General features: G+C 50.3%; 1 protein-coding gene across 8 annotated transcripts in view; it reads left to right on the top strand.

The window, feature by feature from the left end:
- The window catches only part of IQSEC3 (IQ motif and Sec7 domain ArfGEF 3), a 111,215-nt gene that overhangs the window by 48,273 nt on the left and 48,559 nt on the right, over positions 1–14,383 (top strand). For all 8 annotated transcript variants that reach the window (XR_012376479.1, XR_012376477.1, XR_012376478.1 and 5 more), the window contains exon 3: positions 5,100–5,379. Coding sequence is in view for 5 of the 8 variants with exons in the window: in XM_025851970.2 (XP_025707755.2) it covers positions 5,100–5,379 (280 nt within the window). In the remaining 3 variants the exon portion in view is untranslated. The remainder of the gene's footprint in view (positions 1–5,099; positions 5,380–14,383) is intronic.

Here is a 14,383-nt window from a genome sequence, read left to right as displayed (position 1 = left end):
GTGATAAAAGGTGTATGTGGCATAGTCTAGTGGAGAGAGACACATCAATGAATAATTGGAACACAAAGTAGTCATTGCTGAAATAGAGTCAAGTGCCATTGGAGGGTGGGACTGACTCTTCCCAGGGGCAATGAGTGAGCCCCGAAAGAGTTGACGAGGCAGAGAAAGGAGGGATGAGAGAGTAGGAGCATGAAGAGGAGAAGGCATTGCAAAGCAGAAGGAGGTCACGTGAGAGGCATGGTGGTCTGAGAGCGCAAGGTAGGTTTGGGGAGAGTTCCCGTGTGCCAGGAGTGGGTGAGGCATTTGGTGGAGATGTGGCTGGAAGGGAATGTTGGGGTGAGATCACCAGTGCTCCTGAGTCCACACCAGTGGACTTTATCTCAGGAGTAGTGGGAAGTCACCAATGTGTTTTGAGCAAAGGATTGATATTAAAGTATCTACATTTTAGGAAGTCAATTCTAATAGCAGGGATGATAGACAGGAGGGAGTGGTTACTGGATCACCAAGGGAGTCCTATATATGCCATGCTCCACAGGCCCCTATCATCCTTCTGAGCACAAGTCAGCTTCTGACTTGATGTTCAGTTCCAACACACAGGTCATTCTGGTCTGGGCACATGTAGTATTCCTCTGAGCAACTACTTATACCCCTATTTTCCAAAGACTTCCATTTGCCATGCTCATATCCTGTGTTCTCATGGGTGGAATAACCCCTGTGGATGGCCTGGGTCTCTGTGTGTGTATTGGCCTAATGTCATGCGGAAACAACAAAAGCCTTCGCAGAACACTCTTGTTTTGGTATCACCCACATTCTTTTTCTTCTTGAATGGGTATCCCAACCCAGGAAAGGTTTTGTGACTAGCATCTCCTCTATGTCATCAGTGACCCTAAGTTTCTCCAGGCTAGTGGGCTGCCATTCAAGGAATCTGCTCCCACAGCTGAATAATGAACCCAAGACAGCTAAGATCACCGGGATCCCTCGCCCTTCTCTCCTTCCCTTCTCCTTACAAGAAGCTATGCAGGTCACAGAGTGAATCCCATTCACACGATTCCTGTCCAAGTACCAGGCTGCCTGAAATCTGACCCACAAGGGACAGCAGCTTCATGATGTAAGGTCAGCCCAGCCAACTCTGGACACTTAAGGGTCACAGCCTGTGTCTTGAGAAGAGTGATGTTCTGGGCACTGGAGCAATGGGCTTCCAGTTCCATATGAGACCAGGATTGAAGTAGATGTTCTTTAAGTTGAAGTAGATGGTCCTTCCAAGCTATGACAGCTAGGGTGAATATTCTAATCTCTTTCCTTGGACCCTTTTTATAGACGGGGTACAAAGAGGGAAACAGAGGCTGGGAACAGTCTTTTGATGCTCAGCCCATCACATAGAGGTTTTAAGTACTCAGGCCTCCATTGCTCCCTGACAAAGTGACTAAAAGACAAATCCACACAAGGATCACTGGGCAAATGTCTGCCTAGGGCATGCCTCATATTGTGGCTGGTACAGCCAAAGGGCCTGCCTGTAGGTGGTAAATATGTATGGATTCCTCAGAGGTCATGGATCCCATGATGTGGTGACCCCCAAGACCAAAGCCCTTCACTGTGTTGTTGCTCCAGTGGCTGGAGAACAAGGGTGGGAGGAAGCCTCAGGAAGCCAATTCACCTTCACTTCTCTCCCTAAAGATCGTAAGAGTCAGTCTGGAGGTCTGGGAAAGACCATGAGATATGATGGAAAAACCCTACTGTTTCGGTTTTGTGAAGGTTGAGGTAGGCTAAATGTTGAGAAGCCCTACCACATAGGAATTCTCCATGCCGTTTTTCTGGGGATTCCTTTGGGACTCCATGCTGTAGGTCTCCAGCTCAGAATACAGCCATGACTGCTGTCACCACTTATCAAGGACCACTCTGTGCCAGGCACAGTACTAAGTTCTTTGCAAGCTATATTTATTCCTCACAGCAACCTTGCAAAGGAGTTATTAAGATGCCCATTTTGTGGAAATAGAGCCACAAAGAGGTTAGGTAACTTGTCCAAAGTCACATAGTAAGTAACAGAACCAAGATTCCAACCCAGGACTTCCTGACACCAAAGCCCATGTTCTTTACCCTCTACTATATAACTTTAAACTTTGCCACATTGATGACAGCAGCTCTGGGTCTCCAATAGCCACCTTGTACCACACAGGTCTGTGAAGCAGTCTAAGGAGGGAAGGCAAGGACAACGTCCCCTTTCTAATACTTTTCATCATTTACTCGGGAGGGCCACAGTCTCTCAGTCCCTTTGCGTAGAGGTGGGCAAAACCAGAGTTGGTTCTACCAGCCAGAGAGTCTGGAACCTTGGGGCTGGTGGGCTTTGGTGGACTGGCCTTGGCACTGGAATCCAAGCTCCCAGAATTCTAAGCTTAGGGGTAAGTAAGCCCCCATCATATAGCAAGTAAGGAAACTGACCCAGAAGGAAGAACGAATTACCCAAGGCCACAGAGCTAGTTAGAAGCATTGTATGACTGTGTGTGTGTGTGTGTGTGTGTGTGTGTGTGTGTGTACACGCAGGCATGCATGTGTATGTGTGTGCTGGAGATGACAGTAAGGGGTCTCCTAATTCCCAGGTCCTATGAATGAGTTCAGGAGAAGGCCTTGGAGTCTGTCTATATCCAGAGGGGTGGATCACAAAGAAGGCTATTTTTAAAATTTGTTTGGTTTCACACAAGTAGTTTATTTGGGACAAGGGGACTCCAAGAAGTGCCAACGTAGGAGTGGGTGATGAAGAGAAGGAAGCCAATACATGTTCATTATCAGGTCACTGCTTTGACTGCTGGGCATCTTTGGGAGATGGTGTGGAAGGTGCCTTGGATTATTCCTCAAGGGACAAGGAAGCCGGGGTATTTATCTACCTGCATCTATTACCATCAGTTGAGTACTGCTATTCAGGTGCATCGACTCCCCAGAACTTCTTCTCAAGCACACGACAGCAATAAAAGAAAGCAAAGGGCTATTTTGAAAGGTGTTTGTAGCCCCAAGTAGCCACCAGTTCTCTAAAGGGTCTGGAAAACCTTTTGGGGTGAAGAAACTTGGGCATTAGTACCAAGGACAGTCTGTCTAAGAGATGGATGAGACTGAATGGTGCCCCCTGGAGGCAGGTTGTGATAGGAAAGGGAAGGGCTATTTCTGTGGCCCTGCGGAAAAAATAGGTAAGTCCTATGACAAAAGTTGAAGTCAGGTCTTAAAAAGAACTTCTTGGTGATATCGGTGAAAAAGACATATCAGGTTGTCTAGAGCTCATTCAACTATACGACTTGATTAATGGCCATACAAGAAATGATGGAGCAAACAAATATGCATAAGGAGGGTTTCCTTAGGGAATTTGAGGCTCCTTGTTGCTAGGGTCAGCCAAAGAGCTCTCCTTTACGGAGGCAATGAGGCTGAGGAGTGCTGGGAGGAGAGATGGAGATGGAGTTAAAGAATTCTTCACCCATCCATGGTTATTCTTGTACCAGGGGCTCCAAAGTTGAGTGGAAGCCACAGGAAGAGGTCTCTTCTCTGGCATGATTTGGGGCACCTTACATGGAGGCAAAGCCTTAGAAGAAGAAAGCCCTAGGGTTGTCTGGCTCTCTGACCAGGGCCACCCCACCTCCTGAGCCCCTGCTCCTTATCTGTAAAAAAGGGAGATTGGAGGGCTGGAGTAGATGACTTCAGGGTCCCTTCCAGTCCTGATCTTCTATCTCTGTCTGCTGGAGGGGCCATCCCTATGGCCCTTGCGCTCCCTGCAATTCATCCATCATCAAGTATTAACTGAGCACTCACCATTTGCCCAGCATTAAGTGGGGAGCAGGGATAAAACAGAATATAGGCCCTGGCCTCTAGGGCAGGATAGATGGGGAAAATAAGAATTAACACTTACTGAGCATTTACTCTGTGCCAGGCAGTGTGCTAAACAGCTTACACATACTGACTCCTTTCCTCCTCACTATAACCTCATAAAATAGATACTCGTACCTCCACTATACAGAAGAGAAAACCAGAGAGGGGCTCAGAGAAAAAGCAACTAAACATCGTGGTAGAGCTTGGATATGAGCCCATGCTGTAGCCACAATGCTTCTCCTCCTGTGAAATAGGAAGGGACTCTCTAAGCACAGCTCCTAGTGTGCTTGCAGATGAAGCAGTTACAGCTGGAGTCACTTGGAAAGGCTTCATGGACAGGTGGCTTCACACTTGGCCTTGAGAGAGCGGCAGAACTTGGAGACTGGCCAGGGAGGGGAGAAACCTGAGTGTACTAATTCTCCAGGACAGGCTGGGTGTGGGGGCTCCAGACAGCAGGTATTTTCTTAGAGTAGGGAGGTGGATAGCCGCAACGACTCAGCCTGCTGGTGGCTTCATGGAAGGGCAGGAGGGGCCAGGAGGGGCCAGGAGCCAAAAACAGATGCTTCCCTAGACCCTGCAGGGCTAGCACCCTCCTCTTCACAGCCCCAGCCCCAGCCCCAAAGAGCTGGCGTCCACCCAGCCTGGAGGGGCTTTATGCCCAGGCCAAGCCTGCAAGGATCACTCCTTGCCCCACAGTCTCTGGGGCAGTGTAAAGGTGGAGCTGGTTCAGTGTAAATCAGCTTCTTTCCAGCTGCCTAAGCCACTGGTCAGGGAGCTAGATGACTGATAACGATGATTGTTAACACTTGTATATAGCAGGGACCATGAGCCAGGCACTGTTTTAAGAACTTTAACTAACTCAAGCCTTCCAACGTTCCTATGAGGTAGGTACTATTATTGTGCCCATTTTATAGATGGGGAAACAGAGGTACAATGAGGTAACCTGTTCAGGTTCGCACAGCTAATAAGTCAGAGACCAGATTCCAACCCAGGCATTCTACTCTTCCCCACTCTGCCATACTGCTTCTTCCCTCTGCCTGGGATACCCTCCTCAAATGCAGGTTCTCCTCCTTGCCTGAAGCTTTCCCCTAGAGGCGATGGCAAGGGGCACCCCCACAAGCCCCCACTGCTAGAAAGGCCCATCATTGCCCCAAAGGCCAGGCCAGAGCGCCCAGTCTCTCTCCTCACCCCCGCACCCACATGCACCCTGTCCCGCTCTCCCCCAACCGAGCACCGTTGCCTTTTGTTCACAGCGATGGCTCCTGCGCCCAGGCCGGTGGGGGCATGGAGGACTCCGTGGTGGCAGCGGCGGCGGTGGCAGCCGGCAGACCCAGTGCCCATGCCCCGAAGGCTCAAGCCCAGGAGCTGCAGGAGGAGGAGGAGCGGCCGGGGGCGGGGGGTGCCTCCCCGAGGGCTGGCTCCCACCACGTGGCCTCCCCCGGCCGGCAGCAGCCTGCCCTGGCGACGGCGCTCTGCTCCCACGCCCCTAACGCCTCCGATTACGAGCTCTCCCTTGACCTAAAGAATAAACAGGTACCCAGGGCCTCCAAGGGGGGCGGGGAGGGTGGTGAAGGGGCCCTGCCTTCGGGGGCTATCCAGGGATCTCTGCACTTGGGCCCACCTCTGCTGCAGGCACATTTCTTTTGCCACTAGTTCTCCCAAACGGAGCTGTCTTCTGCCCTTCCGTGTTGCCCAGTTTGTCAGGAACCAGCCTCTCCATGGCAGGGGTCACACCTTTGCAATGCCAGTCCCCGAGGCAGTGTGTTTAGGGTTCTGTTCCTCTCGCCATGTGCAGGAAGCCTAAATTGCACCCCCCAGACCTTGAGGCAGGTGGCCCACTGTTCTCTAGGGAAGCCCCTACCTCCACCTGCTGCTCAGAAGAGATGGCCTCACTTACGTGCCCACACAAGGGGCAAGCCCCATGTGTAGGCACACATAGGTTCAAATGAGGTGCAGAGACAGTGGTGTCCTCCAAGGAGTTTGAGGATTCCCAAGATTAACCAAAGCTCCCTATTGGAGAACAAATCCTCTGTGTGTGTGTGTGTGTGTGTGTGTATTCATGTGCATATGCTTAGAGAAAGACATCATGACTGGATATTGCTAAGAAAGAGCATTGAACTTGGAGCCATAGACATAGGATCCATCCTTGGTCTTGCTTTTAGTTAACTCTGTGACTTTGGGAATGCCAGTTAAGCACTCTGGGCACTGGTTTCTTCATCAGCAAAATTGGGAATTAGACCTTGAATCATCTCCAAGGTCCCTTCTAGCTTTACAGTGTATAGGTTCTAAAGAACCATTCTTTAACTCAACTGGGAAAGTGAGTCTTGGGAAGGAAAGCTAATAGAAAGATCACTAAGTCTGAGTCAGCCCATACCAAACTCAGGGCTTTCCTTCAGCATCAAGGCCAGCTGTAGGTGGAATATCTAGCTGTCAGTAAAGTATTTAACAAAATCTCCCATGATCTATATGTGGACAAGATAGGAAGTAGATTAGATGACAGTACAGTCAAGTGGGTTGCTTTCAAACAGAATTCTCAAAAAAACGTTGATTTTTTTCCCATCAGTGCCAATTCCTGGGGAGTTGAGTGGTGCGCTGTCCTTGGTCCTGTTCTGTTCAACCATTTCTGACAAGGCACTAATTTCTGATGACAAAAAGCTGAAAGGGGACAGCCAATACCTTGGTGATAGAATCCAAGACTTTGTAAAAATCTTATCCGGACATAAAGATTTAAATGAAAAAGTGTAAATGAAATAGGGAAAAACATCTAAAGTTCTCTTAGCTTTGAAAAGCCCACAGCATTAGTATAAGATGGGCAGGCTTGGCCCTGGGAGAAAGACCTTAGGGCTCCAGTTGATTGTAAGCTCAAGAGGAGTCAATAACCAGCAAAGCAGCTGCCAAAGTGAGTCCAGCAGCCTTCATAGAAGGGTAGATAAAACCCCCCGGATAAGGGAGCAGCCGGCTAGAGTCCCACACTGGTTCCTGGTCAGGGCCCGCTGGAGCCTGTCCTTGATTCTTGGGGCTTCATTTAAGAGGCAAGCAAGAATGCCGAGGATTCCAAGGTTCTCCTAAGAAGGAAAAAAGGATTGGCTGGAGTCATATGGAGAAACTGTAGACACGAAAACAAGTTTTAAATATGGAAGAGCTGACATGTAAAAAAGGAATTAGATATATTTTCTATCATTCCAGGCAAAAATAGTGGTACTAACGTATGAAAGCTACAGGAAAGGAAGCTTTTAGCTCAATCAACAATTAGAGCTGTTAAAAATATAGAATGCCCTGCTTGTGAGGTAGTGAGTTTGTGTTACCGGGAATGCCCAGGCAGGGACTGGCAGAGAGTCCATCTGGAACACTACAGTGTGATGTGGGTGGTCAGTTGGCCCAGAGAAGAAGTCTTCTCAATTCCACATGACTATGCTCCTTGAGGACAGAGACCATCTCTTATCCATCTTTGTACCATTCCCCCAGCATCTAGCAGGGTGTTTTGGATATAGCAAGAGCTCACTGAATGAATAATTTTTGAATAACTATGATGTGCAAAACAACAAGAGGGTGAGGTAACAAGAAGAGAAAAATGGTCCCTACTTACACCCCAAAGAGAGTGCAGTTCAACTTAAGGAGGGAGGGAAACCTGTGCTTCAGCTCCGGCAGGAGAATTAGTTTAATTCTGAGTGATGGTGGCATATGGAGAGTTGTACAGGGTTTTGATTGGTATCATGAACCTTTTTATAGTGGACGTCATTCTGATAGATGGGTCTGCAGTTTGGGCCAGCAGGAGTTGGGTGGGAAATGTGAGGAAACCAGCTCCAGGGAACAGCCCACCTCCCCTGGCTCCAGTATCTCTCTGGGCCAAGCATAGGCTGGGGGCAGGAGGAAGAGGGTAAAAAGTGAGGGGCTAGAGAAAAATGATTAAAAATATGGCACACCATGTATAAGAGACTGAGCTCAATCCCTGTCTCTTCTGCAAATGAACTGTGTGACCTCGAGCAAGGTGCTTAACTTCTCTGGGCCTCCTTTGCCTCCTATCTCTTTAGGGCTTTGTACATGCTCTTCCCTCTGCCCTACCGCTAACGTTCCTGCTCCCCTCCTCACTCGGCACTTGACCTCAATTACTCCTTCTCTTACTTTGGGACAGAATTGTGGTTCTCCTTCCTCCTCCTGGCAGCTTTCCCTGCTCTTCCAAGGTGGTGCGGGATGCCCCTTCTCCGTGATCACCTAGCACCCAGCCTTTCCCAATCAGAGCCCTTCAGCCCTATATCCTCAGCCCCTATTGACTGGATTCCTCCTTGAAGTCAGGGCACATAACTTATTATTCATCATTATAACCCCAGGGCCTGGCACAGTGCCTGGCATGAAGAAGATGCTCGAGGATGAAAAGGGGAAAATAGTAAGTGAGCTGAAGAGGGAAAAGTGCATGAAGCCTGGGGCAAGGACCTGACTCGGCTTTAGGTTTCTTGGAGATCTAGGATTTAGTATTCTGACTCTGTCAGTTCCACCAGTTGCACAAATCCTGTAGCACTTGGACTGGAAGGATCTTGGATGATCATTATCTCCCTAGTCCACCAACCTGCCAGACTTCTTGCTCCATCAGCCAGTCCAGAATCCCAGGCGATTTCTATGGCTTCTCGCCCTCTCCTCCACATCTGCTCCATCTCCAAACCCCACTGATGCTACTTTTTAACTATTTCCCAAATCCCCACCTTCTCCTGCCAACCCCACTGCCCCCACCCCAGGATAGGCCACCATCATCTTGCCTGAGCTCCTAGGGAACCCCCACATGTTCTCCTACTTGGAGTTGTGCTTCTTCCAACCTGATCTCCACCTTGCCACTGAGTCCTCTTGAAAGAGAACGCATCTGATCATGGTATTTTGCTGTCTGAAAGCCTTGCATGGCTCCTCACTGTGTGTAAGACAAAGACTTCTCCAGGTTCTTCTACCACCAGACATAACCCCATCTGCTGCCCCGCTCCCATGTGGGGTTCCAGCCATTCCCATTTACCTTGCTCCAGATCTCTGTGCTATCGTTTGCCTCTGGGCCTTGACAGATTTTATTTCTCTGCTGGGAATACTCCCCACCTGTCCCTCCATCACACTTCACCTGGGAGATCTCTGCTCACACTCCACATCTCAGCTCAGTATCCCCGAGCCTGGGTGTGTGCTTTCACGGAGTGCCCCACCAATGACTCTATGGCACCTGAGAGCTGTCCCACTCATAAGGGCAAGGACTATGTCCTTCTCAGGACCGTCATGGAGTTGAGCAGATTGTGCACAGAACACCTTCATAGTCTGTGTGAGGAGTGAGCACTTGTTAGAGTTATGTGTTAGATGATATGCTGCTCTTGCCCACCTTTGCTTCCCTGCACCCGGCACAGTCCCTGGAGCCTAGAACATGCTCCATACTGGAGGAACACATGAGTGAAAGAACAAACAAATGAACCAACAAATAAATGAATGAGTCTGCCCCTGGGCGTCCCTGTTACCCAGCCCCCACGGCCTCTCCCCATACTCACACAGTGGGGAGGGCCTCTGGTCCAGCTTCTTCTGTCCTCCGTTTCCTCTGCCCTCAGCTCTGTCACTTCACCTCACAGTGGCCCTTGGGGCTACAACCTAGGGGGACAAAGAGCATGCAGGTCCCTTCGGGGGGTCCTTTAAGAAAGTCATGTGGCAAGTATACATAGGGCACCCGAGTGATTTCCAAATTCATCCAGGCTCTCGAGGGAGTTCGTATCCTGTTCTGTGCCACCACTGATGAGCAGCCCGTTGGAGCTCATGTGAGATGTCCAAATGTCATGGCTCTCTGTGCCGTCCAAGCCAGGGGGCCACACGCTGTGGTCAGTAGCATCCAGGCCTTGCCCCACCCCCCACATCAGATCCTGGGTGGAAGTCATGTTCTCTTTTTGGACAGCAGCCCCTTCTACAACCGATCTCCCCCACCCAAGCCTGAGGGGCTAGCCTCACTTGGGGATACCTCTCAAGGGGAGAAGTGGTGGTTATGTTTCCAACTCTCTGGCCTCAGTTTCCTCATTGGTGAAACGAGGGGTTGTACCAGAGTATCTAAGGCTCCTTCCTCATCCTAAAGGGAGAGTCCCACCATGGCACTGGATGGCACCAGAGGGCCAGCCTACAGAAGATGATGGTGAAGGCAACGCTCATCAGGGATAGTCCTTCTGTCCACTTGCATCCAATTCAGGGAACAATATTGCACAGCTGCTATGTGTAAGGCCTGGGCCACCACATTACAAAAGATACAGTCCCAGGCCTCAGGTGGTGGGCGCTGAGGAGTAACCGGTACTAGCTAGCACTAACAGTCATGGGCGCTGACGTGTAACTGGTACTAGCTAGCACTAACAGCCCTAACTCTGTGCCAGACAAGGTGCTAAGCGTTTCCTATGCATTACCTCCCCAGATCTGCATGCTATCCCGGTGAGCTAGGGACTACTGCTATCCCCATTTTAGGAGTGAGGGGACTGAGCCTTAGCCATATCAAGTCACTCACCCAAGGACACATCCCTAGGTGTGCATCCCTGGTACAGCCAAGACCGGGACTCCACAGTCCTTGATTTTACCCAAAGTCTTCCAGTCTCCTCATTGCAGTGAAGAGGTAGGTTCCAAGGAAGTGGTGCACGGGGCTCTGTGGGAGCACTGGAGACAGCAAGAAACCCAACCTGGGGTTCAAAGCAGGCTCCCCACAGCAGCATCTCCACCTGAGACAGTCTCTGTGACCTAGGAGTAGCAGAGTCATTAGTGGCTCCCACCCCTAGCTGGTTGGCTGGAGTCAGGAGAGGTTCCCAAGAGCAGCCCTGCTCCTAGGCAGGCCTCGAGCACTTTCTGTAGTTTGGACAGCGGGCAGGGAGGTGGGCACACAGGGAAGACGCAGGAGTCACAGCCTGCCCAATGCAGGCCAGCTTCCCCCGGGGGCCACCCTTAACATCTCTGAGCTCCTCTTACCGCGCCCCCTCCACCGCCCCCAGCCCCAGACTGTCTGCTCCTAAGCCTCACGTAAGCCTTCCTTTGCCAAGTTCTGCAGGCTCATTCCATGTAATGCTTTAACATTCTCAGCTGGGAAATCTTGGATCAGAGGAAATCCTTGCTCACATGTGAAAGCCACCCCCCACCCCAGGCTGGCTCCCTCATTCCTCAGCACTGCAGCCCCCCAGCTAGTTGCTCTCCCTCTCAACCCCACCGACTTAGCAGCCATCTCTCTACGGCCCTCCTCAGGCTCAACTGCTGCAGCAACGTGAAAAGAGGGAGCATGTTCTAATTAACACTGAGAGGCTCATTAGACACACAGAGCCCCCCGAGCCCCCCTCCATCGCTTCTTCTGGCAGAAGCTGAGAGATTGCTCTCTTGGGAGGAGGCGAGGCTACAATTACCCATGATTCATGGGGTTTAGAGAGACGTGAGCTGAGCTGCTCTTAGGCTGGTGGGCCCAGAGACCCCTCCCTCCCTGGGGCCAACCCCCACCCTCATATCCATCTCTCTTAGCTCTCTGATCTGGCCCTGGTTAAGAAAAGAAGAGGGTTAGGGTGGTAGGGAAGGCCTGGCCAGGTAGACAGAGCTGACCTGGGACACTGCCAAGTTCCTGAGCCCTGGTTGGGGGGCAGGGGTAGTGGGGGGTAAGGGGAGGATGCAGCATTTGACTCCAAGCCCAGATCCAGAAGAGAGCCTAGATCTTTATTTCTCCTGGGACATAAGACAGAGCTCCAGTTTAGTTCATGTGTGCAAACACTGATTAAGCCCCAGCCATGGCTCTGGCTCGACGCTGGGCACCAGGAATGGAGAGAAATAATATCATCCTGCCTGTAAGGTATAGTCCATGGGAATACAGAAAGCATTGAGGGTGGGCTGCAAAGGATGGGAAAGAAACAGTAGGGGACAGTGCAGGCTGGGGTTGCAGTAGGCGCAAGGCTGGAATAAATGGGAGATGGTTGTGTTAAATGCACTGGAACAAATGGAGAAGATCCAACAACTGAATTCAAACACCAGACTGAGGCGTTGTTCTTTGCCAGGCTCTGTGCTAGATGCTGGGCAGGGATCAGAGGCCTCAGATAACGTATGCCTTGCTGGCGTCAGGGTTGGTGGGGTGGAGAGAAGGAAGGACGGATTAGTTAAGTATCACAAAGATTAGCGGAGAGAATTGAGTGTCAAAGAGAAGTAAGAAACAGCATTCTTCATGGGCACCTGAAACCGGGAGCTCCCTGTCTGGTCGGGGGACTGAGAAGGCTTCACAGAGGAAGCACATTTGAGGCAGGGCTTGAAGAAAGGAAAACATCGCAGGCTGAGGGACAAGGCTGAGCAAATGCTCAGGGCGGGAAAGCCTGTGTGGGCTGGGGGAAGAGCAGGAGTCGAGCCAGTGTATACACAGGCTTGGCGTAGTAGTAGAAGATGGGAGGGAGGCTGAGGCCAGATTGCTCAGGGTGGGAAGGCCAGCAGGAAACATTTATACTTATTTTGGGCGATGCTCTCAAGCAACGGAAGGCCTGTGTTCACATCTGCTCTTCAAGAGCCTTGATCGGGGTAATGTAGGGTGGATGGTAAGTGTGAGAAAGCAGGGAGGGAGTGGGGAGGCTGCCAGAGTGGTCCAAGTGGGAAGCCAAAGACAGCCCCACATGGCAACGGTCTGGTCAGGATGATGCAAAAGGTAATAGGGGTGGGGGTGCATGGAATAAAGGCTTTGAGGCCGACAAATGCAGAGGCTGGGGTGAAGGAGAATCCATGGAAAAATGCAAGTTTCCCAGCCTGGAGAGTATAGCAGCCACATCTCTGGGGGCAAATAAAGAAATCATCGAGAGCTGGTTTAGGGAGGTGGGGAAAGACAGTGGCTTTGTAGAGGTGAACAGAGGGGATCCATGGGCTGTTGGAAACACAAGCCTAGGATCAAGCCTAGGAGTGGAAACTTGAGAGTCATTCACATAATTATCACTGTCATCATCCAATAACTACCACTTACTGTATATCTGCTATGTGCCAAGCGCCATATGAAACCATTCGATTCTCATAACAAGCTACAGAGTGAGGCAGGATTAGTTTCATTTAACAGATAAGAAAGCCGAGAGTCAGAGATATTAGGAGACTTGCCCAAGGTCAACCAGCAGGGAAGAAGCAGGTCTGGACCTGAGTATCTCTCCTGAGGCTTGTTCATCAGTCCATTAAAGTAGAGTGAAGTTATGATAGGGGACAAGGTTCTCACTCAAGAGGCGAGAAGACACTAGCCTACAGGACAACTGTAGCTTCCCTCTTGATTAGCTGTTAACTATCAGTTACCAGAGGCTACTGTAATGACGTCCAACACAGAAGCAGCAGAATGCCCGGAAGTGCATAGGAAAGTAATTCAAATGTGTCTGCAGAGCGGAAGATGGTCCACATGGGACTTGTAACTGGCATGCTTAGGGGTTTTGTGGTCAGAATATAGGATTAAAGAGCTGTATGGAAGCAGGCAAACCAAGATAGACTGGGTCATGAGAGCTGAGGACAGAGTTTCAAGGTGATAAAAATACCAAGAGCTGTGGAAAGGAGGGAGAAGGAGGGTGGAGGATGGACCAGCAGGTTTCATGATCAAAGGTCTCTGGTGACCTTCCTGAGAGTCATTTTAGAAGACTGGTGTGAGCAGGAGGCAGAGCCTGGGGAGTCAGGGCATACAGGGCTGGGTCAGCAATTCGGCATTTTTTTTTCATGGAAGGAGGCAGAGGGTGCAGACTAGTCTTCCAAGAGGTCTGGTGGAAAATAGAAAGAAAGAGATTGGGTTAGTGCTCCAGAGCCGGAAGTCGAGAGGAGTTATGTTTTAGCCTGAGGAGATCTGGGAGGGTCTGTAGGGAGGTGGAAAGGGGCCAGTGACACAGTAGAGTTTGGAAATGCAAGCGAAATGCATGAGTTCCAGGAGAAGAAAGTTATGGGTTAGGTTAGGGAGGTTTTTGAGAGTCGCAAAGATAACTTCGCAATTAATTCTTTAGTGTATTCAATAAATATTCATTGGAGGCCTACTGTGTGCCAGGCACTCTCTAAGCATTGGGGATAAAGGAGTAAACATGGCAAAGTCCCTGCCTTCATGGGGCTTACAATCTAGTGGAGGACTTGCTGGAACAGATTCAAGATATTTAAAATACAGTTTTCTTCTCTGCTTGGGTGATATTGGGACACTGCTTGTAGAAGTCTCCTAGGCTTAGCTCAGCCAGCCTTCTGCCTCCAGGTAGGGCGATACCGTGCCAGGGGGGTGGACATCTTTCCCATTCTGGAAACATTTCAGGCAATGTGATTTCATACCTTCCCTCTGTTGCCAATAGCATCTCATAACCTGAAGAGAATGCTCTTGGGCCCCAGGTTTCCCGCCAGGTAAGAAAGAAATGTGAATTTCTGCTTGGTGTCCATTTCTCCTGGTACTCAAGGAGGGGTCAGAGGGAGACAGAAATTGACAGAAGGAGGCAGTTAGGTGGTCAGCTCCCCTTACTCCGTACACTTCCTCTTGGAGGGCTCTCCTGCCTAGTCAAGGCCAATCCCCATTCCAGACCTCAGGGAACCTGCCAGAGTTCTGTGGGGACACTGA

Source organism: Callorhinus ursinus, unplaced genomic scaffold, assembly GCF_003265705.2.
Source record: "Callorhinus ursinus isolate GAN/ISIS: 27379988/994484 unplaced genomic scaffold, GSC_fseal_2.0 scaffold74, whole genome shotgun sequence".
NCBI classification, from domain to species: domain Eukaryota; kingdom Metazoa; phylum Chordata; class Mammalia; order Carnivora; family Otariidae; genus Callorhinus; species Callorhinus ursinus.
This window is presented reverse-complemented; position numbering and strand designations above follow the sequence as displayed.